The sequence below is a fragment of the Nerophis ophidion genome, linkage group LG03 (assembly GCF_033978795.1).
Source record: "Nerophis ophidion isolate RoL-2023_Sa linkage group LG03, RoL_Noph_v1.0, whole genome shotgun sequence".
In the NCBI taxonomy this organism is placed as follows: domain Eukaryota; kingdom Metazoa; phylum Chordata; class Actinopteri; order Syngnathiformes; family Syngnathidae; genus Nerophis; species Nerophis ophidion.
This window is the reverse complement of record NC_084613.1, coordinates 20,717,016-20,740,446: the sequence shown is the minus strand read 5'-3', so window position 1 is coordinate 20,740,446 and position 23,431 is coordinate 20,717,016. Positions and strand designations below refer to the sequence as shown.

Below are 23,431 nucleotides of genomic sequence, written 5' to 3'. Positions count from 1 at the left end.
ATCCGGGAGGGTTGGCAAGTATGCTCTGTCTACATTAAAACAGTCTGGTTCATAGTGCAGTAATATATGCTACTTTTAAACTTTCATGCAGAGAAGGAAATCACAATTAAGTAAATTGTGTGTGTATATTTTCACAAAATGGCAGTGTCGTGCTATGATAGCTATAATATGCTACAATATACAATGCTAAAATTATGTTTTTCTGTGAGTTTAAGACGAGAGAACCATGTATGCTTGTGTACCATGAACATAGGTGTACAGGACAAATGAGAATGTATTCATTTTTATTTAGAAATAACAGTTTTGCAACCATTTTTGGTTTTAAACATTTCCTTTTTTTTTTTTAAATCAACCGCTTCGTCGTAAAAAAGAATTAGCAAAATAGAAGAAGCAAAAAAAAGAACAACAGACGTCTGATTGTGATATTAGCAAAAATAGGAATGTTTTGGTTAGATCTTGGGGATAGGCAGTAATACAGCATCAATCCCAAAATAAACTCATTTGGGAGCAACCTTTGACCAAAAGAATGAGCAACAGGCATGATGTAACTAAAAAGGCTGAATGTTGATACTAATAATTAATAACTACACAACAATAACAACTTGTCCAGGGTGTACCCTGCCTGCCGCCCGAGTGCACGTGGGATAGACTCCAGCCCCCCACGACACCAAAAGATACAAGCGGTAGAAAATGGATGAATGGCTCTTAACTGTTTTGTTTTTTTATACGTGTAATCAAAATACAATTGTATTAGAAAGGATCCAGTAACAAATGTGTCCGCATCACTCAGTTTAGTGCAACATGACCTTGACATAATGAATTGTTTCGGCCACTAGGTGTAGCCGAAAAAACAATTACCTCTCCACTTGCATTATATTAGCTAATATTGTGCTCCTTTTCTTGTTCTTTCGTTATCATTGTACTTTTCCGTCTTTGCCATCACTGATCAGCATGATATTTGTGGGGAGGTCCACAACAAAGGGTAGAAATTGCTGCTGAGTCAGGCTGTTGCGTCGTGGCCAACGAGGAAAGATCACGCTCGGACGTCAGCTCAGGTGTCGCGTGTGTCGGGTTTCTCCTCGCCTGTTCTCACCTGCTTCGCCACTTCCTTTGTCTCCTTTTGGCAGCGGAGATGGGAAGCGGCGCGTCGACCGTGGAGGGATCCCGTCCGGATCCGGCTGAGGTCGTGCAGCCTGAGCCGATCCGGGCCTTGACGCCTGCGAGCGAGAGTCACCACAGCCTGCAGGTAGCAGCTAGACGATTGATTGACTGATTGATTGATTGATTAATTGATTGATTGATGACAGGATGATTTGCCGGCTGATGAACCACATCCGGATGCTACCGACATCTTTTCGGTCACAAGTGAAGACAGTCACGCCAAAGAAGACGGGCAGCAAGACGACGCGCCGCAAAGTGTCACGCAGCCACTTGTGACAGTAAGCAGCTTTTAATTGAAAGAGCGGCCAAAGCAGTGAATGATGGCGCATTCCAAACAAACAGGAAGTGGCCGCAGAGGGGGAGGAAGTGTCTGTGAACTTTGAGAGTTTTCTCCACAACAACGGGACGCTCTACAGCTGCTTCAACCATGACGGGAACAGAGTCTACGTGGACGAGGCGCAGGTGAGCCCGGTGACGTCGATGCGGTCTTCTAATGACGCTGACTTGACTCTGTTGAGCAGAACCTGCAGCCTTTTCCCAACGACTGGTACAATCTGGGACGCTTCATCCCTGCCAACCATGAGGTGAGCGTGTTCTTGGAGCCGTCACAAAGTCAGAACGGGTAGTAAACCAAGGAGTACCATTGTCAGGTCGCCGCCCAGCCGCCGCCTCCCTCCAGCAGCCATCCGGCGGTTGCCGAGGACGACCGCACGGGAAGTCTCTTCATCCAGGGGAAAGGAAGCGTCATGACGTACATGTTTGAGGTGAGAGGTTACATCAAAATGTTGATGGTCACCTGAAGTGATGACATCATCACCATCCGTCACATGACTCCACAGTGAACTAGAAGTCCCACAGTATTGGATGCGTTTGTCCAAACTTGAGCCTCCATGGTGGTATTGAAACAGATTTGACACTTTTCACATCAACGCTGTAACTTTGCACTTGTCCAACGTAAAAGATGCCAAAATAAAAGTTTATCCTTTCCTATCCTAGCCTATACATCACATACAAAAATGTATCATAAAGGAACGGGACAGGTTAGCGTTAGCGACGCCAGCATATCTATTGTATTGGAATTTTACCTATTCAATAAAGAAATGTCCTGAGAAAGCTAATTCCTTTTAATTATTTATTTGAGATCACAAATAACATCAGTAAAACAAAGACTCGGATTGTGATATTAGCAAAAAAAAAGGAATATATTGGCTGCGATGAGGTGGTGACTTGTCGAGGGTGTATCCCGCCTTCCGCCCGAATGCAGCTAAGCGACCCCCTGCTACCCCAAAAGGGATAAGCGGTAGAAAATGGATGGATGGATGGATGGAATACTTTGGTTAAAAATTCGAAAATACAGCATCAATCACAAAAGAACCCCATTTGGAGAGTAATGTTTTGACCAACAGACAAATAGAACCCAAATTAGTGATCTTCGCAATCACAACAGTTCTTGTGCCATGTAAGGGGTGGGGGTTGTAGGAAGTACCAAGCAGAGCTAGCGCAGCAGTGTCCAAGGAACTTAGCAGGGGGCTATATAAGTGTCTTCTCGAAAAGACAGGCCAATTCAGTGAAGAGAAGTAATACAACATAAATCCCATAAGGACTTTTACTTTGACTAAAATCTTTGTGGACTACATGCCAACGTCCCATTCAGGTTTTAACAGCATGCTAGGTTGTCATATTCACAGAAGGAAAAAATGGTCAAATACGAACACGACTGATGGGTTTATGTTAAGATTTGTTGCGAATAAAGATGTCCCACAAAACATTTTTGGCTACAAATCCGATCCGATTTTGAGTTCTGATCCGATACTTTGGCAATAGCTTATAGATCAAAAGATATTATATAGCAAGTAACTAAAGTAAACATAATTTTATTTATCTTATTAAGATGTAGAAGTTTCTGGTTTATGTTGTGAATCACATAATGTATCACATTTGTGGTATTGAATGCTATAAACCAGTGGTCCCCAACCACTGGGCCGTGGCTCGATTGGTACCGGGCCGCAGAATAATTAAAAGTTATTATTATATATATTTTTTTATTGAATCAACATAAAAAACACAAAATATACTTACAATTAGTGCACTAACCCAAAAAACATCCCTTTTTCATGACAAAAAAAAAAACAGAAAACCCCGCCGGACAAATTATCAAGCATTGACCAGTCCACAGCTACAAAAAGGTTGGGGACCACTGCTATATACGACATTTGGATGAAAAAAAAAACAATAAACAAAAACTACACTAGTGCCTTTTTAAATAATTTGGCTTTTGCCCTCAAAGTCTTCCTGTATCCAGAAATGTACTCCTTGAGTTTGTAAACAATAATAAAAAAAGAATAATAAAAAAGACCCCAAAATATATTTCGCAATAATCAATTTAATATTGTTTATATACTGATAGAATGCCAAGTATCGATAGTATCAACATCTGAATCGATCACCCCTACTTAACCCCTATTTAAATTAGCCTCTTGTGTCGTCAGCATTTGTGTGTACCATGCTAAACTATTCCTTATACTTGGGGAAAACCATACATTTGCCGCCGGGGAGGCAAGGATTAGCTGCTAGCTTGCCAGCAAGGACGCTACATTATGTGTTTTCCAACATGGTGGTGAGGATTAGTATCAAAGAAGCGTCTTTGCACTGTGGATAGACCATGCATTCGTTGCAGCTTGCTTTAAAATTCCAGCCGGTTTTCTGGCAAGACATGCACCCTTACTGGATTTCAAGTAAATCCTGCTTGTGTGTAAGAAGGAAAATGTAAATGTAGTTCAAGATTTGACATGAGTCTATTTGTTAGCCAAGTTAACAATGGAACACAGCTGCGGTAAAGAAAGGGTTTTTCCTTCATGACGCTATGGTTTGAGTGCCTTGTCGCTCAAAAGCGGAACAGAAAAAGTGAAGGATAGGATCGATTTTTTTTCCCAAGTTTGGTGCTCATTAACAGGTTTTAGAGGCACATATTACTATTTAGCATTTAAAAGTCCCTTTTACCGCCTCCCAGGAGAAGATGAACGTGTGCAGGTTTTGGGATCCTCAGTCTGGCATCTGGCTTCTCGTGCCGCTCCAGTGGGAGATGAACGTGGAGTTTGTCCAGAACAGAATCCAAACAGTCATGGTGAGTCAGACTCCACTCTTGATCTTCATATGGTCAAAGTGGAGAATGGTTGTGGTCCAAGAGAGGGTCCCTGTGGAACTCCACTGATTAAAGCTAGTAGAAGTTTCTGGAATGTGCCTGACTGCGTTTGCGGTCTCAGTCCACACTGCCAGGCCTGGTGGACCAGAAGGAGATCACGGCAGCACTGCGTCAGTGTAACTACGATGCAGAGGAGGTGGTGTCCGTCTACCTCACCATGTTCGGAGAGATCCTCCTGCAGCCTTCAGCTGGGGGAGACCGCGGCTACAGCGACCTCAACTCCTTCAGGTCAGAGAGTTCGAAGTCAAGGCATTGCTACGTCACATAATTGTTCGAAGTTAGTCGAAGATCTGTCTGTGATCCACCCATCTGAGAGCCGTTTGTTGCTATGTCAGAGCTCTTCTGGAGAGGGATAGGGTTATCGAGGACCTGAAGCAGCAGCTCCAGGCCAAGGACAAGGAGATGGACAATCTCTTCCAGAGGAACAGTTACCTGACGAGAGAAGCCCGCTACCTGAGTGACGTGGTCCAGCACCTCAACCACAAGGTAGCTGAGCTAGAGACTGACCAGCAGGAAGCGCGGCAGAAGATCAGGTCCCTCCAGAGCCGCCGCTTGCCCGCGGTTCCGCCAGCTAAAACCATCAGCAAACATGTGGTGGATCCTGAGCGACTGCGGCAGGTGAGCCGACTGACTCGAGAGCTAAACGTTTCCAACAAGCAGCTAGGCTCCACAGTCCGCCTGGCGCTGAGCGACATGAAGAACCACGTCCAGCAGCTGAAGGACGTTCTGAGCAAGTTGGCTCAGGTGGACCAGGAGGCAGCCGGGGAGGTGGAGGAGCTGCGTTCTCTCTACAGGAGGGAGGTGGTGGAGAGGCGGAGCCTGTACAACAAGCTGCTGGAGCTGCAAGGAAACGTTCGAGTATTTTGCCGCTGCAGGAAAGGCTCCACATCAACGTCGTGTCTGGACAAGACCGACGAGCAGGAATTGGTGGTGGTCCAAAAGTCCAACAAGAAGAAGTTCCAATTTGACAAGGTCTACGCTACCAGCAGCACTCAGGTAAGTCACATGACTACTTAGTTGACCAACAAGACGATGAATCACTTCCTGCTTCCTGTCTGTAGGAGGAAGTGTTTGCAGGAACTGTGCCACTCATAACTTCCTGCGCAGACGGATACAACGTGTGCATCCTGGCGTATGGACAGACGGGCTCGGGCAAGACCTTCACCATGATGGGAACCAAGCAGAACCCTGGAGTCAACATCAGGTCCCTCAGAACCAGTTTCAGTGTTCACATTAAAATAAGCAGTGTGCGCTAGTAGTGTCCATCAATACTTCATCACTAAGTCAGGTCCGGTTACCTGCAATGTTCTCATGTTACGAAGAGGTTCTGATAGCTGTGCTGCCCCCTGCAGGTCCATACGGGAACTTCTAAGAGTATGCGCAGAGAAAGAAAAGGTGTCTTACGTTCTGAAGGTACCGCTGCTGCTGCCACTATTATTGTGTTGGCTCCCCCTTGTGGTATTCCACCAAACTTACAACTCATCGCTCAGATTTCCATGCTGGAGATTTACAACGACGCTCTCAACGACCTGCTGGCCAAAAGCCCTGGCGCTGCCTTGGAAATCCGAGTCCAGGGGAAGTCGGTGTCCGTCCCAGGACTGACCCAGGTGCAGGTGCGGACCGAGGCCGACATCCTTAGCGTCATGGAAACCGGAGTGAAGAACAGAAAGATGGCCTCCACCAAGATGAACATACACAGGTTCACTGGTCTTCTTCCGCTTCTTGATTCAGTCCCATGTTTGCTGCCCCCAAGTAGCCACAAAAGGAAGGAAACCTCAATAAACATCCATAAAGCTTATACTTGAGAATACTTTGTGGTGTCTGTGGCCTGCCTCCTCCTCCTAAATGGAAGGGCGTCGGTTTGTGAAGGATCAAGGATGACGCCGATGATTATTGAACAAAGACCAATTTATTAATCACTACAGGTACTGAAGGGTCTCTCCTCTTGGTACAGCCAGACAACCAGTTCTTAAAGACCGATATGATGTCATCTCGGTCGGTCAGTTCGTTATGTCCATGGTACTGGCGTTGACTTCACCATGACCATGGATAGGCATTGTTATGTATGCATTTGAGAAACTAAGTGTTCCGTAAGCCTTGGGCCGAGGCCTTAAGTAACCTCTAGCGTTATCTATACATACCAGTGAGATTTACGCGTCACCTCAAACATGTTACCCCACAGTCCAGTAGGTACTGCAACTCATAATGAGGAGCGGGACTTGAGCGCCATTTTTTTGGGTGTTTTTGCTTAGCTCCCGCTCTCACCTGCTGGTGGCGCTGGAGGTGGAGGGCTCGGATGAGGTGTCGGGGTTGACCACTCGAGGGACGCTGACTTTGGGTGACCTGGCCGGATCCGAGCGCATTTCCAGAACGGAGGCGGAGGGTCAGAGGCTGGTGGAGGCGGCCGCCATCAATAAGTCGCTGACGGCACTGGGACAGGTGATGATGTCTCTCGCACACCATCGATTGCACTTGGTTCAAGGATCCCGTGGTCTCTCTTCTAGGTGTTTGCCGCCCTTAAGTGTAACGCACTTCACGTGCCCTTCAGGAACTGCAAACTGACCCACCTGCTGCAGCCCAGCCTGAGCGGAGACGCTAAGGTCAGCGGCTCCACACACCCCACGTGTCTCTTCCCCCCGTTTATGATGCCTTGTGGTTCTGTGTACAGTGCTGCGTGTTTGTCAACGTGAGTCCGGACGAGAAAGACGTTGTGGAAACGCTGAGCACGCTCCACTTTGGCGCAGCCATCCGTACTGTCTCCTTGGGTAAAGCTACCCAGAACGTGGTGCCGACTAAAGGCAGCAAAACGGCAAAACCGGCAACGCAGTAGAAGTTTTTGTGATCTTGGGGCGGTATAGCTCGGTTGGTAGAGTGGCCGTGCCAGCAACTTGAGGGTTCCAGGTTCCATCTCCGCTTCCGCAATCCCGTGCTCGCGAGCTGTTCTTTTACCTACAGCATTCTTTTTGTTTAAAATATAGCGTTTATAAACGTGTGTCATAACACTTATTTTGTGTGTTTGGATATTATTACAGTATAGTTATATAGATAAGCATATTTATGTGTTTAACGTGTGTGTACAAATCCAAAAGCCTCATGAAAATGTTCAAATAAATATTTACAAGCACAACTGACGTTTGCTGAAGTGATTGCCCCGAGTTTAGACTGACAGGCTCACTTTGCCTATGTAGCAAAAGTATTATGTCAAAGTGCACAAAAACACTTACAATTAGAAAATGTATTTATACTGAGTGAATGTATGTTTTTTTTTTATGGCAGCAAGACTGTCAGGGTGAGGCCAGAGGAAATTACAACATTTAACTTCAGGGGTCTAGTTCTTTTTATATGGCCCACGAAAGCCTAGAAATAGAGTGCTAATAATCTAACAAATATATTAACATACGTAACTAAAAAAATACAGTATCTGGCTGCCTTATCTGTAAAAAATAATGTTGTTCATGTTGATAAGGTAATCTAAGTTACATTTATATACATTTAGGTTGGAAATAGGCTGTAATAATAGTGAACTAATAATGCAACAAATATATGACCTTACATAAACTTTTTTGTTAAAATAAAAATATGTGATTGATATATGATTTCAAAGAAAGTCATCCTTTAAATTGTACATTGTAAATATGACAACAGATTTTACAGTGGGCTTCACGGTGGCAGAGGGGTTAGTGCGTCTGCCTCACAATACGAAGGTCCTGCAGTCCTGGGTTCAAATCCAGGCTCGGGATCTTTCTGTGTGGAGTTTGCATGTTCTCCCCGTGAACGCGTGGGTTCCCTCCGGGTACTCCGGCTTCCTCCCACTTCCAAAGACATGCACCTGGGGATAGGTTGATTGGCAACACTAAATTGGCCCTAGTGTGTGAATGTGAGTGTGAATGTTGTCTGTCTATCTGTGTTGGCCCTGCGATGAGGTGGCGACTTGTCCAGGGTGTACCCCGCCTTCCGCCCGATTGTAGCTGAGATAGGCGCCAGCGCCCCCCGCGACCCCGAAAGGGAATAAGCGGTACAAATGGATGGATGGATTTTACAGTAAAAGAAAACCAACTGGCTGCTCATATGTCAGAAATTTTCCCAAAATGTTTTTCAAGTTATTGTTATAAGCTCTAAAAACACTGCAAATTCTAAGATACAATTCTGGGGACTGAGTTTTCCTCTACAATTGTTTTTTCCTACCGTCCCAAAAAAATATACATTGATCAAATGCATAGGGCAGTGGTTCTCAGAGAAAAAACTTAGCTCTCAAAGGACAACCATAATGACCAGCATTGACATACAGTAGCGTAATAGGCCTAAATATTAATTAAAACAAGGCACAGATTTTATTTACAAGTATATTTAAAATTCTGGCCACTGTATCATTACACACGATTTGAACTGCCACACTGTGTCTGAATATTTAATTAAGTGATTCTTTTGCATAGGAAATTTTCTAACAATATAGTGAGCTGAATCATTTTACATGTATATTGATTAATTGCAAGCGGCTGTAACCGCAATGTGGCCAACAGTGAAAAGAAGTTTGACACCCCTGGTCTCGAAGAACAGTTAAGTGCTAGTGATGCTTTTGCAGGCTCAAAAAACAAGATGGTGGATGGGCGGTCTCAACAAACCTAGTGCAGGAGTGTCTAAACTTTTTGACTTGGGCTAAAAAAGTTCATATATTTTATATATATATATATATATATATATATATATATATATATATATATTTATTTCATATATATACATATATATGAATATATATATATAATATATATACGAATACAGCTAAGATAGGCTCCAGCACTCCCCGCAACGCCGAATGGGAGAAGTAGTAGAAACTGAATGGATGGATGTACATACACGTGTACGTATAATAATTTGATAGATTAATAATTAACCTCTTAAGACCCAAGCTGTTTGTTTACATGTTTTTTTTTATTTCTCTTTGCTATTTGAGCTTATTGGACCCTAATTAGAATAAAAACTAAGAATCATCTTTTGTGTACTTAGTCCATAAGTACACAAACGTGTACTTCATGTGTAGTGACATGCTATTTTTTATTTTTACACTTTTTTTCCCCAAATTCCATTGTATGTTATACTCCTCTGACACCACCAGATAGCAGTATAAGTGTCCACATAAGCGGCCATAAGACCCCAATTCAGTAGTGTACACAATTTCGGAAATAAGAGCTAAAATGTGCTGTCCACGCATGTGGCCACTAAGGCCTTAATATAATTGGATATTAAGAGTATGTGAAAGTTTGACTCCTACCTTGTTTACTTCCCTGACAACCTTCTTAAAGTTTTGTAATAAATCCAAAATATCAAGCAGCTAAAATGCTTTAAACATGGATAAGTGTGGAAAAAGTGTTTTTCCTTTTCCCCCATCATGCATTGTAAAGGATTCAAACAGGTGTAATTTTATTTTTAATTTTTTTTATTGTGCGTTTTTTTTTTTTACAGTTCAGTGAGCAGGTTGTGTTATTGGGTTGACTTTTTGTGTTGGTTGCGTTTTTTGTTTTTTTTTGCCATGAGTAGGGAAGGTTGTTTGAGTTGTGTCATAGAAGTAAATGCTGTGTATGTGACTTCAATCCACAATTCATGGCCATTGAGCTGATTTACTCACATTCTTTGTCCATAAGATGGCCTCAAATTTCCAGCAATCAGGTCGTCAGACACTTCTGATCTAGTGTGACGTAGTCGTGTTCTTGAGCAGCTGACTGAGAACGCTCCTCTCCTTCGCACGTCTCAGCTCCATATCGTCCTCAGCGATGACAGGAACGCCGTCGTCCTGATTGTTTTCTTCACTTTGATCGCCGTCGCTGTCGCATAACGTGCACAGAAGGGCGTCGTTCTCGTAGGTGGGGAAGTAGTACCTGAGGAGGTTCAAGGTGAGGCACTTTCCAAAAGCATCAGCAAGCGCTGGACTCACTGTGGTTGGTTCCATGCCGACACGGGCGGCAGCTCCATCACGTGACCTTCGTCCACGATGTGGCGCAACACGTCGTCTCTGGACGGGAATTTGCCCTGACAGGCGTAGCAGCGGTTCTGGTGGATCTGGCGGCGGATGAAGTTGACTAGTTTGACCTGCTGGTAGAAGCCGAGGTCTGGGTAGATCGGAGGAAGACGCGGCGTTGGCGTGTGAGGAAGACAAGTGCATTGTGGGTACTTGCGTAAGTCTTACTTACTGAGCTGAGTCTTCAGCTGATGGAGATCAAAGCCGTGAACTTCCTGAGAAGAAAACAGCAGGTGAAGAACATTTTTACCAGTTCCTTGCGTTTTAGGACTTGTTGGACACGATGAATGTCCTGCTGGGTACCTTCATGTGGGCGCAGATCTGCTGCATGGTCTCCGACTGATGGGCGCAGAACAAACACACGGCCGAGACCGGATGAGACCGCCAGTCGGACCAGTCGCTGCCAGTACACGTGGACGCCGTGAGACACCGTGAAAAAACGTCAAATGAGCTCTTGGGGACTTACTCGTCTTCGTCATCCACAAGCTCACGGTCGTCCTCGCTCTGCACTTGCTCCCAGGTCTTCCCGAGTTCCTGATGGGAGGTCACATGGTTAGTGGGGATCCAGGTGTTAGTTACGTACTAACATTTAAATGTTTTCCAATCAGCATAAAGGGTTGGTCATTTCCTATAGTTTACACAAGGTAAATAAACATCTTTTAGGCGAGTTGAAGCTGGCAGCTACACAACAGCTAAGCTCACAATAGCACACAAGCCCGACATACGTAAAAAGTATCCTTTATTGAACAATACTGCAGTCTAAAAAGTAAATGTATCAATATAAACAAGTATCAAATCATTATAGGGGTTGTTCAGCATACCGGTACTAATTAAGTACCGCAATACTAATTGATTGAAATCGGTACTATACTGCCTTTGAAAAATACCGGTACCGTTCTTTCATCTGAGTGCAGCTGTGTGGCGGTGACTACAGAGCCGAGGAGCATGAGTGTGCGGTGTGTCAAAACGCACACACGCTGATTTTGTGTCAGTTCAATATCAGTGTCGGGCAATAATCAAGGCTCCACACCTGATCTCTACTTGTATGCACCATTGGTGCAGGAAGAAACCGACAATGAAACATGACACCAGCTTCCCATGTGTGGGGGGAAAAAAGGTTTGCCATCAATTCGCCGGAGATTTGGTTGTCGAGGGAAAAGGGGAAGGTAAGCCAACAGTGCCATTCAGTGGCCAACTGACACAGACAATCACATTATGGCTTTGAAATAACTGTTCTTTAGTGATGTGCGGATTGATACTGAAATATCGATACCGCCAATACCAGATCTTTATGCTCTAATATCGATTCTCAAATCAAAATATCGATACTTTTGATGCTTTAGTTCAGGAGTGTCCAAACTTTTTCCACCAAGGGCCGAGACTGAGAAGTCAAAGTATGCAGGGGCCACATTAATATTTTCATAATTTTCATATGTAAATAAAAACAGCTATTAACAGATATTGTGTTAGCTTTGTATTATTGGTGACTAAGTATGTTATTATTAATTATTACCTTTTCGTCACTACAAACCGATTTGATTTTACTTTTTTATAACATTTTTACAGTTTTTTCCCCATGTAAAAATAGAATAAAAATAATAACAATTCTATGATTACATAGCTGCATAACCTAATGTCAGAAATTCTGCCTCTATAAAAATAATATTATAGTTACATATTAGTGTTTATTTTGGTTGTTGTAATTATTCTTAATTGAATAATTCCTAAGTTGTTTTTTTTATTAACTATCTTAAATTAGTTTATATTTTAAGTATATTTAATTTTTATTTTAAGAGCTTTTAAAAATTTTAGATCAGGGGTGTCTCAACTTTTTCCACCAAGAGGCGCACACTGAAAAGTCAAGTGTGAGGGAGCCATTCTGATATTTTTTATAAAAACTAAATGTAAATGCTAAGATATAAAGTATGTATATATTTATATTGAATATATTTAAAGAAAAAACTCTGTGTTATAGGTCAGTGGTACCCAACCACCGGGCCGCAGAATAATTTTTTATTCATTTTTATAATAAAAAATAAAAAATTTTTTTATTAAATCAACATAAATAACACAATATACACTTACAATTAGTGCACCAACCACAAAAACCTCCCCTTTTTCATGACAAAAACGTCCCTTTTTCATGACAAAGAAAAAAAAAAAATTGACCCCCACACCCCCAGCCCCCGGGCCGCGGGACAAATTATTAAGCGTTGACCGGTCCGCGGATACAAAAAGGTTGGGGACCACTGTTATAGGTGATTAAGAGTATTATTTTTAATTGTTAGTTTAAAGTTTTCAGCTTTTTCTCATTACATTTAGACTTTTTGCTATTTTTAAAAAAATGTCCTCCCACTTCCAAAGACATGAACCTGGGGATAGGTTGATTGGCAACACTAAATTGGCCCTAGTGTGTGAATGTTGTCTGTCTATCTGTGTTGGCCCTGCGATTAGGTGGCGACTTGTCCAGGGTGTACCCTGCCTTCCGCCCGATTGTAGCTGAGATAGGCGCCAGCGCCCCCCGCGACCCCGAAAGGGAATAAGCGGTAGAAAATGGATGGATGGATGGGTTTACAGTTGTTGTTTTTAGATAGATATGTTATTTAAAAATACACAACTTTGTAAATTTTTGCAGACACATTAGGTACATTTGCACAAAGTACTGGATCGGTATTGCCGATACTAGCCTAAATTTTACAATGTATCGGATCAGAAAGAAAGTCAGAGGTATAGCAGATTACTACTGTTGACATTCAGGAATCGATCGCCTGCCTCCAATGACCTCATATTTCCAAAAATAATAAAGATGTAGATGTTCCTACCAGATAGTCTAAGTATGCAGGGGCCATATTGATATTTTTATATTTAAATAAAAAAGCTAAAAACAGATATTATGTCAGCTTAGTATTATTGGTGACGAAGTGTATTACTATTAATTATTAGTTGGAATATTTTAGCTTTTTCTCATTACATACTGATTTGTTGGTACTTTTATTAACATTTTTACTGTTGTTTATCCCATGTAAGAATAGAATTAAAATAATAATAAATGATAATGAACTCCATAACCTAGTGTGTCAGAAAGTCTGCCAGTTTGAAAATATTAATATACAGTTACACAGTGTTTATTTTGGTTGTTGTAATTTTTTTAATTGATTAACTCATAGGTTAGTATTATTTTTTTCGGATAAGCAGAAGAAGATGGATGGATGGTATTCTTTTTTATTAGGTATCTAAGCATTGTCTATATTTTAAGTGTGTGTGTATATATATATATATATATATATATATATATATATATATATATATACATATATATACACACACACATATATATATATATACACACACACACACATATATATATATATACACACACACACACATATATATATATATTTATATATATATATATATATATATAGAGATGTGTGTATATATATATATATATATATATATATATATATATATATATATATATATACACACACACACACACACACACACATATACATATATGTATATACACACACACACACACACACACACACACACACACACACACACATACATTTTGTTATTTTTTTTCTTTAAAATGATAAAAACAGAAAATAAATATATCTAAAGACCAAACTCTGTGTTATAGGTGACTAAGTATATTATTTATAATTTTTAGTTTAAATCTTTCAGCTTTTTCTCATTACATTTAGATGTTTTGCTCTTATTTCTTACATTTTCATTGTTGTTTTTTCTAGATAGATATGTTATTATTTAAAAATACATAACTGTTTTAACTTTACCAGACACAAGGCATATTCGCACAAAATATTGCCGATACCAGGCTCAATTTTACTCGGTATCGGATCAGAAAGAAAATCAGGAGTATCTTACATCACTAAAGCTGACATTAAGGAATCGATCCCCTGCTTCTAATTACCTCATATTTTTATTTAGAATAAAGATGTAGATGTTCCTACCAGATAGTTGATGACATAGAAACGGTCATACTGCTGGTTGTTGCAGTTGATGCGGCGATGAGCTTTTTTCCTCATGTGGTCCTTCAGCGTGACTTTGTCTCGGAAGGTTTTCTCACAGTACAAACACTGCAGGCTTGGCACACAATTGAGATGATTCCAGTGAACAAAAAGCCATGAAAGAAAGAAGCCGACGTGGTGAAAACCCACTTGTCCACTTTGCTTTGCAATGTGTCAAGCAGCTCGTCGCAGTACACGATGTTGTCGGGCAGCCCGATGCTGAAGGCGTGTTCTCTGGCCATGTGGTTGAGCAGCGTTGACCTGAGGAACATCCTGCCGCGTCAGTCCGCCCTTGCCATTTAAACACATTCCTGTGGCACCCACCTGTTTCCGGTGAACTCGTCATTGCAGAACATGCAGACGCGACGGAAGCTGCAGTCTTCTCGCTCCTTCTGCTGCTGCTCCAGTACCTCCACCTGTGGACCAGTCGCACCTTCATACGAGCAGCCCCCAAAAAATGCACCCTCCCAGTTCTTACCAGTCGTTTCTGCTGCAGCTTCTCTCGCAGGTTTCGGTCTTCCGGAAGGACGTCACACAGCAGGAAGTAATGCTCCTGTAATTCTGAAGGTCAGGCACATACACGTGGGTATTAATGAACAAACTGGAGAAGGCTTAATAAAACATCAAGCAGGCCCTAACAGCAATAATATATATACATACATAGGTGAAATTTGTGAACCAATGACCTCAATCAACTTACCAATGGGCCCGGTGGAGTTGGTCTTTATCACGCTGCAGAAATCAGTGACGGGCTGCTCCACAAATCTACCTTTCCAGTACAGCAGGTACCTGCAAGACATTTAACCAGAACTGTCAAACATGCGGCCTGCGGGCATAAACAGGTTGAATCCGACCCGCCAGATAACTAAGCTAAGTATAAGATTGAACTGCATTTTTAAATTAAAAAAATGTTGTTCTAAATGTGTCTACTGCCTGTAGCAATAGCATTTCTAGTATGGTTATGCCGGGGCGAGCAAGTATACCAAGCAAGAGGTACACGATAAAGCGGGGCTGCGACTTCTCCCCCTCAACCTAACGTAAAACAAACTGGAATACAATAAACAATTGGTAATCCCATTTAAAATGCTGCATGACACACTGCACATTGATACAGTTAGGTGAAAAATATTGTCTTGTTTGCAAATTTCAAGAAATTGAACAGTGGAAATCACAATTGAGGTAGTTCATACGTAGAATCGTTTTTTATTTTTGCTCAATTTTTTTTTTTATTCAATCTTAGATGGGTGGGCTGTGACTTAAAGTTTAATTGCTTTGTAGATACACTGATATTAAGGCCATGTCCTTTAACCCTTTAAACAAATAATTATTTAGCATAAGCCCCGTTTCAGCCACACTAAACCATCGTTTAAATGATAAATGGGTTGTACTTGTATAGCGCTTTTCTACCTTCAAGGTACTCAAAGCGCTTTGACACTACTTCCACATTTACCCATTCACTCACTGATGGAGGGAGCTGCCATGCAAGTCGCTAACCAGCACCCATCAGGAGCAAGGGTGAAGTGTCTTTCTCAGGACACAACGGACGTGACGAGGTTGGTACTAGGTGGGGATTGAACCAGGGACCCTTGGGTTGCGCACGGACACTCTTCCACTGCGCCACGCCGTCCGACATGTGCCTTTTAATGTCCCCCTCCTCGGACAAATTTTTACACGGGTAAGTCAGTCATGCATTTCTTGAATCTCTGGCACTTTGCTTTGTACGGACTCATTGATGTGATAAAAATGGTAGCGTGTGCTTTGTATTCCCTGGCTGTCGAGGAAAACGGCGAATATATTTGGACTTTCAAAGTAGACTATCAGTTATTGTCCGCCATGTTTGATTGATTGAAACTTTTATTAGTAGATTGCACAGTTCGGTACATATTCCGTAGAATTGACCACTAAATTGTAACACCCGAATAAGTTTTTCAACTTGTTTAAGTCGGGGTCCACGTTAATCAATTCATGGTAAGTATGTATGTCGCTGACTCAACGTCTTGGTTCAGAGTATATAAAGTCCCCAAAAACGAATGGACAATGAAGGTGAAGGCAAAAGAGTTAGGAGTGTCCTGACAAGATATCTTGATTCCTATATTGATTGATTGATGTAAAATGTTCTTTATCACATTGTTTACATGTCTAATAAAGATTTGGTTCATTTACGATGGCTCAGGTGTGGTTCAATACAATAGGGCCCCACAGCGCACTGGATTCCAGTTAATTGAAATACCACAACACTAGATATTGTTCAGATAAGTTAAATTTAAGAACTTGCACACAAAGCAACACTGGAGATGACTATGACGTGTGCATTTTCCCTGAATGCGTACTAGGTCGCGTTGCGCTGGAGGACGCAGGGGTGCTGGGGTCCTAAACGGTGGCATTTTTGTGTGTGGACACGAATAAGGCTAGGTGTGATTTACCCTGAATAACCTTATCCTGCTTAGTGTAAGTGGAGCCTAAGTCTAAGTTGATTGTGTTCTTCATGGTGTTTTTGAAACTGCACCAATTTTATTGTCAGAATTTTCAACTAACTTCAAAGATTTATTGTGATATTTACATTTTCAGAATGTGCTTGTTCTATTTTGGGCCAAAGTAAAACGTAGAAAACAATTTTAAGTTGTCGTAGTTGTATTTTTAAGTTATCATGCTATGATTTTCTCCGTCCGGCCCACCTAGGGATAGATTTTCCACCATGCTGGCCCCTGAACTAAAATGACTTTGACACCCCCGCATTAAACGATGGAGCAACTAAAATATGGTAGGTTAAAGGCCTACTGAAACCCACTACTACCGACCACGCAGTCTGATGGTTTATATATCAATGATGAAATATTAACATTGCAACACATGCCAATACGGCTGGTTTAGTTTACTAAATTGCAATTTTAAATTTCCCGTGAAGTATACTGTTGAAAACGTCGCGGAATTATGACGCGTATGATGACGTCACCGGTGGTAGCGGATATGTTCTTCCAGCACCATCCATCCATCCATTTTCTACCGCTTATTCCCTTTTTGGGGTTGCGGGGGGCGCTGGCGCCTATCTCAGCTACAATCGGGCGGAAGGCGGGGTACACCCTGGACCACCAATCACAGCTAAAAGTAGTCTGTTTTTATCGCATAATTACACAGTATTCTGGACATCTGTGTTGCTGAATCTTTTGCAATTTGTTCAAATAGTAATGGAGACTACAGAGAAGAAAGATGTTGGTGGAAAGCGGTGTATTGCAGCCGGCTGTAGCAACACAAACACAGCCGGTGTTTCTTTGTTTGTTGTGAAGCTTTAATATTGAACAGAGGGGTCAAGCGAACATGGTTCTCTACCACATGTCAACCGGCAGGTTTCGGTGAGAAAATGGTGGTAATAAGTCGGCTCTTACCGTAAACATGAGCAGAGCTTGTGTCGTTCCTCCTACAGCTGTCTAAGAGGCAGCTGCGACTTTCTTGGCTCCTCCGTGGCTTCCATTAGAGACACTGGCGGTCACCACACCCCTCCGACTTTCAGGTATGACTATATAATCTCACTTAAACACTAGTAACACAATAAGCAGATAAGGGATTTTCCTGAATTATCCTAGTAAATGTGTCTAATAACATCTGAATCGCTCCCACTGCACTCATCTTTTTTCTTCTAGTCCTTCACTCTCACTATCCTCATCCACGAATCGTTCATCCTCGCTCAAATTAATGGGGGAATTGTCGCTTTCTCGGTCCAAATCGCTCTAGCTGCTGGTGGCCATGATTGTAAACAATGTGAAGATGTGAGGAGCCATACAACCAGTGATGTCACGCGCACATCGTCTGCTACTTCCGGTACAGGCAAGGGTTTTTTATTAGCGACCAAAAGTTGCGAACTTTATCGTTGATGTTCTCTACTAAGTCCTTTCAGCAAAAATATGGCAATATCACGAAATGATCAAGTATGACACATAGAATGGACCTGCTATCCCGGTTCAAATAAGAAAATCTCATTTCAGTAGGCCTTTCAATATGATATGTCAGACTTCCAGACGTTACTTTGGGAGGTCGGCGATGAGTTTCACATCAGCAATGACCAACTTGTGCTCCAGCACCAGGTGTTTGAGAAGGCTGTCCTTCTGCGTCCCAGGAAGCAATTCTGAGCAGAAGAGACATGCCAGCAACTGTGGACAATGTGGACGTGGTGCATCAGAACATGAATCTGCTGCTGGCTCCGGTAAACACAACGGCTCCAGGATGTGATCTCGACCTGAGAAAGCAATAATAAAAGAATGATTACAAGTAGTTGTACACTAACTCTTATGTATCCGTAAGTCCATATTTGGTCTGATGGGGACAAGTCTCCTTTTACACACGTTACACAGTTAGCTTGGCATCATTAGCATTAACAGATATCCCTAACAAAAGCAGCCCGGGCAGGGGTCTCTTAAATGTTTTATACACAGCCCGTAGAAAAGTTCACATTATTGGTAATAAGTAAAACTAATTTTCAAAAAACATTTAAAACTTCAACATACTATCTTCGCTTCTTTCTCTGGCAGCCATCTTTCTGCATCACATGATCACAACAGCTGTGAATTGACCAATCATTAGCTGACACTTCATGACGTCACTGCGTAGTTCACGTTCACCCGGTGTGTGGGGTAATCCATTTTTATACACACGCTCACACTCACTCACACACACACACACACACACACACACACACACACACACACACACACACGCGCGCACACACGCTCACGCTCACGCTCACTCTCACACACACAGTAAATGTAGTTATATAATCTAATTCTGGTTGTATGACTATGAACAATAGTACAGTGATATATTCTGGTTGTATGACTATGAACATAGTACAGTGATATATCCCAATTAAAGGTAGAAATTCCGAATTATAGCCGCGATCCGCTGCACTTTTTGTCATCGGCTGTCAAAGTTTCCCACTTCCATTTGGTGAAAACGCATCACAAAGACCCGGGAGTGACGTGGAAGAGCAACAGGAAGTGGGAGCACATATGCTGGTATGTAATGGCATGGCAGTTCTATGTCCAATTTTGTTTCAAGTTGACCTTCTTGGGTATTGGCAAATAATTTTGAATACAATAAAAAAAAAAGACTACTAAGGCGCGTTTCGCTGACGTATTTGGGGTTTCGTTTGTAATAGTCAGGCTTGGCGCCGAGGTTCGCCTTGTAGCTAGCAGTTAGCAATGAACGGGAGTGTTACTGCAAAATGTGTCCGGTGGGTTTTGACTGTACGCAAAATACTGTATTTCCTTGAATTGCCGCCTGGACGCTATTTAATTTAAAACCCTCTTGTCACTCCTGCGCTTTTCAAAGGCATGAGGTAAAAGTAAGCATGCGCTAATTATCTTAAAACCTCTTCTCACTCCGGCACTTACCAAAGGCATGCAGTAAAAATTTGAGTATGATGTAAGCTTGGACCTTAAATCTTACTCAATATCTCTTAATCTTCTTCCCTTTATGCGATTTCAACTAACCGGTATTAAAATCAGTCTCCTCCATTTTGAAAATGATGACAGGGGAAGTGTCACTTGTGACGTCACGAGTTTGACCAGGCGGTAATACTAAGCATGAGCTAATTATTCTGCGAAGCGAGTTTGACCCGGCAGTAATTCATGGCAGGCGCATACTATATCTCCGGCGGCAATTCAAGGAAATACGGTAGTTCGTGTGAAGATACAAAGTTACATTGAAATAAACAAGAGGACTTTATTATTGTTGTATTATTACATATTGTGAGAAGACGACTCAACATTTATTTTGTACTGTAAAAATAAAACATCTTCTAAGTATTTTGTCTACATGAAATAGGACAATTGAGTGCCTACGGGGGTTAATTTGTGTCTTTATTACAAAAGCATTGAATTTATGTCACTGAATTTTTTACTTCAAAACTATGCTGACAAATGTATTGAATAAAAATGTGTGAGATAGGCGCCAGCGCCCCCCGCAACCCCGAAAGGGAATAAGCGTTAGAAAATGGATGGATGGGTTTTAAAAATCCGGCATGTTAAAATAAAGCGTTTTATAATCCAATGTGTACAAATTGAGTGTGAAAAAAACTATAGAAAAATTGTGCAGAATTTTTTTTTCCTTCAAAATTCAAGACCCAATCTAGTTTGATGAATATTTATGAAAGATAGCGACCTAAAGATGATAGTCAATGTCATGTTGCGAGCTAAAAAATGTTTATACACAAAAGTCACTTATTTAAAGTAAAAGCTACATTTTTCACATTTGATTATTGATTTCAAATTATTAATAAAATATTGGAAAATGAATTTTAAAAATGTCCCCAAATTATTGTCATTATTGGAGAAATTTTAAATAGTTTTTTTGTATTTTTATTAATTAATTTTATTTTGGTGTTGTATTTCTTTTTGTCTTATCTGTTTATTTTGTCTCTAACCTGTTTTGTTTGTATATAAATAATTGTGAATGTTTGGAATTGATAGATAGTACTTTTTTGATTCCTTCAGGAAAATTTAAAATTCCAGCAGCAGTGTACAGAGTGGAGATCAATCAAACAGTAAAAAGTAAATAATGGGGTTATAATAGAAACAAATAGAAAAATATTACAATAAGAATAAAAATAAAAAGCAACAATGAGATTTAAAATATAACAGTAAAATATAATGTAAGTATGAATAATGTAAGTAAGTGGATGTGCCTTTATTTGTTTGTATATTGTTACTGCTTGTGTATTGTATTTTTAAAAATGTGTATATATATATATATATATATGTATATGTATATAACCGCAACATGTAAGTGTAAAAAAACCCAACAACATTATGATTTGTACATTTTCAGAATGTGCTTGTTCTACTTTTAAACGAAAAAAAACAATCTGAAGTTTATTTTTTAGTTATTGTGCCGTGATTTTACCAGTCCGGCCCACTTGGGAGTGGATTTTTCTCCATGTGGCCCTTGATCTAAAATTAGTTTGACACCTCTGCTCTAGGTGCTTTAGTGTTAATTTAACAGAAATGGGTCTTGAATTGTTTATATAAATATATATATATATATATATATATATATATATAATTGCTAATATTTAACGTTTTTCTTTGCATCCTCACCCATCAGGTTCCTTGCTACTTGCGGTCCAGGTGATCATGGCCCAGCAGGCGTCAGCGGGGCGCCGCTGCCTGCGCGCGTTTGTGAGCGGCTTCTTCGTGGCCGTGCCCGTCACCGTGACCGTCCTGGACCGCTTGGCCTACGTGGCCAGGGTGGAGGGGGCGTCCATGCAGGTGAGACCTTGAAACTGAGGGTGGCTGGGGGGTAAAAAAGAAACAACCCAACTCCAAACATGACGTTTACAACGTCCAGCCTTTCTTGAACCCGGACGCCACGTCGGAAGGCGACGTGGTCCTGCTGAACCGCTGGAGCGTGAGGAAACACGAGGTGCAGCGAGGCGACATCGTGTCAGTCATGTGAGTCACGGCGCTTGGCGGGCGGCGGGCCGGACGTGAAAATGTACCTCCTGTGTCGCCTCAGGTCACCCAGGAACCCTCAGCAGAAGATCATCAAGCGGGTCATCGGCCTGGAGGGGGACTTCATCAGGTGGTTGTCATGGAAACGCTTGGCCGCGCCAGTCGTCTGACGTCTCCCTGTCCCGCAGGACCCTGGGCTACAAGAAGCGGTACCTGCGCGTGCCCGACGGCCATCTCTGGATCGAGGGGGACCACCGCGGTCACAGCCTGGACAGCAACACGTTCGGCCCGGTAACAGCAACACCCTCCCTGAAGACAGAAACCGGAATCAGAGAATGAAATGACGTCTTCCCGCCAGGTGTCGTTGGGGCTGCTTCACGGCCGGGCGTCTCACATCATCTGGCCTCCTCACCGCTGGCAGCGCATCCGAGCCCACCTCCCGCCCAACAGAGCCCCGCTGTACACGGATGATGAAGAGGGGTGAAGAAATGGACAGATTTTTTTGTCTCAGTCCTGCTGGCGGGAGACAGCAAAAATGTTCTTTGGATGCCACAATTGACCATTCATGCGTTCATCCGATATGATCAGACTTTATTTGAATATTTGTCCTTTTCAAAACCAGTAGAATTCATAGTGTAACCATTAGGACTCCCCTCAATTTTGGTGAATTTTAAAGGTCCCGGGCACCAAAAAGGGTCCCAGTCAAAGTGTTACAAATAAGTAATATTGTTTTCACTTCAATATCTATATGAAATTGTGGAGGGAGGTGTGGCCAGCGCAGCCTGCAGGAGCAAAGGTCACAGCCTCTGTCTACGGTGCTGAAGGCAGAGCACCATCAGACGGGGGCGTGGCAAGTGCCGACGGCGGGACACAGCTGGACAGGTGATTAGATCTCCCAGGTGGTACGAGTTATCTAATCACCTGTAAGCGGCCAGGAACTGGAGAGGAGGAGACGCAGGACTGAAGAATTTTGCTAAAAGATATGATTATTAGAACCTTGTTAAAACCTGCACGCTTGGCTCCTGTGCCGTGTCAGACAGTGACACTGCGAGGATGCAACTTCCACAAACATTTTTTTTTTTTTTGCAATGACTTTTTAATCCCAATAAAATTATCCCCACTCATTAAAGTGTTAAAAATAACTAATCCATTATTTTTTAAAATTTATTTTACTTTCAACACTTACATCTCGATATCAACTTAAGATCTATTTGTTTATCATAATTTTTTTCAAGTTTTTTTGGGGGGGAATTGCAAGAACACAAATTATGCAACATTGTCGCGAAAACATTCTTTCAAAGTAAAAGGTTTGATGTGAAGTTATTGGAGCCTTAAATAGGTCAATAATTCTAAATGACATTTATTTTGATTATTTTTTTTTTTTTTTGCAATTACTTTTTTTTTTAAATCCCACTAAAATGATCAGGGAGCTAAAAGCGTCCCACTCATTAAAGTGTTAAAAATAAGTCATCCATTTTTTATTTATTTTTTTATTTTAACTTCAACACTTAAATCTAGAAATTAGCTTCAGATCTGTCCGTTTAGTATATATATTTTAAAAGTTTGTTCTATACCTTTT

General features: G+C 41.7%; 3 protein-coding genes across 3 annotated transcripts; 2 read left to right on the top strand and 1 right to left on the bottom strand.

Moving 5' to 3' along the window:
- Nucleotides 1-1,100: 1,100 nt before the first annotated feature.
- LOC133549302 (uncharacterized) lies at nt 1,101-7,484 on the top strand. Its single transcript, XM_061894557.1, has 14 exons — nt 1,101-1,246; nt 1,308-1,439; nt 1,504-1,623; nt 1,683-1,745; nt 1,812-1,925; nt 4,172-4,285; nt 4,425-4,591; nt 4,699-5,359; nt 5,425-5,567; nt 5,716-5,776; nt 5,854-6,062; nt 6,616-6,802; nt 6,868-6,963; nt 7,032-7,484. Exons 1-14 carry the CDS (start codon nt 1,133-1,135, stop codon nt 7,191-7,193), a joined length of 2,343 nt encoding a protein of 780 aa, XP_061750541.1. The 5' UTR covers nt 1,101-1,132; the 3' UTR covers nt 7,194-7,484.
- A 2,295-nt stretch (nt 7,485-9,779) lies between these two features.
- znf277 (zinc finger protein 277) lies at nt 9,780-19,068 on the bottom strand. The gene is made up of 12 exons (XM_061894555.1): nt 18,910-19,068; nt 18,431-18,641; nt 15,111-15,199; nt 14,889-14,971; nt 14,735-14,826; nt 14,561-14,671; nt 14,354-14,486; nt 10,843-10,910; nt 10,680-10,776; nt 10,549-10,591; nt 10,293-10,467; nt 9,780-10,236 (listed from the first exon to the last, which is right to left on the bottom strand). Exons 1-12 carry the CDS (start codon nt 18,935-18,937, stop codon nt 10,047-10,049), a joined length of 1,320 nt encoding a protein of 439 aa, XP_061750539.1. The 5' UTR covers nt 18,938-19,068; the 3' UTR covers nt 9,780-10,046.
- Nucleotides 19,069-19,119: 51 nt separating this feature from the next.
- immp2l (inner mitochondrial membrane peptidase subunit 2) lies at nt 19,120-22,994 on the top strand. Its single transcript, XM_061894556.1, has 6 exons — nt 19,120-19,416; nt 21,506-21,669; nt 21,749-21,852; nt 21,917-21,982; nt 22,041-22,143; nt 22,211-22,994. Exons 2-6 carry the CDS (start codon nt 21,535-21,537, stop codon nt 22,334-22,336), a joined length of 534 nt encoding a protein of 177 aa, XP_061750540.1. The 5' UTR covers nt 19,120-19,416; nt 21,506-21,534; the 3' UTR covers nt 22,337-22,994.
- The last annotated feature ends 437 nt before the right edge of the window (nt 22,995-23,431 follow it).

What these genes read in the sequence shown, in the direction of transcription:
- immp2l (XM_061894556.1), top strand. Translation starts at nt 21,535, where the DNA reads ATGGCCCAGCAGGCGTCAGCGGGGCGCCGCTGCCTGCGCGCGTTTGTG. An exon ending in CTGGAGGGGGACTTCATCAG is followed by an intron (nt 21,983 to 22,040) that starts GTGGTTGTCATG and finishes CCTGTCCCGCAG; the next exon opens with GACCCTGGGCTACAAGAAGC. An exon ending in ACAGCAACACGTTCGGCCCG is followed by an intron (nt 22,144 to 22,210) that starts GTAACAGCAACA and finishes TCTTCCCGCCAG; the next exon opens with GTGTCGTTGGGGCTGCTTCA.
- znf277 (XM_061894555.1), bottom strand. Translation starts at nt 18,937, where the DNA reads ATGGCTGCCAGAGAAAGAAGCGAAGATA. An exon ending in TTGCAAAGCAAAGTGGACAA is followed by an intron (nt 14,487 to 14,560) that starts GTGGGTTTTCAC and finishes TTGTGTGCCAAG; the next exon opens with CCTGCAGTGTTTGTACTGTG. An exon ending in AGATCTGCGCCCACATGAAG is followed by an intron (nt 10,592 to 10,679) that starts GTACCCAGCAGG and finishes TTTTCTTCTCAG; the next exon opens with GAAGTTCACGGCTTTGATCT.
- LOC133549302 (XM_061894557.1), top strand. Translation starts at nt 1,133, where the DNA reads ATGGGAAGCGGCGCGTCGACCGTGGAGGGATCCCGTCCGGATCCGGCT. An exon ending in TCACGCAGCCACTTGTGACA is followed by an intron (nt 1,440 to 1,503) that starts GTAAGCAGCTTT and finishes CCAAACAAACAG; the next exon opens with GAAGTGGCCGCAGAGGGGGA. An exon ending in AGCGACCTCAACTCCTTCAG is followed by an intron (nt 4,592 to 4,698) that starts GTCAGAGAGTTC and finishes TTGCTATGTCAG; the next exon opens with AGCTCTTCTGGAGAGGGATA.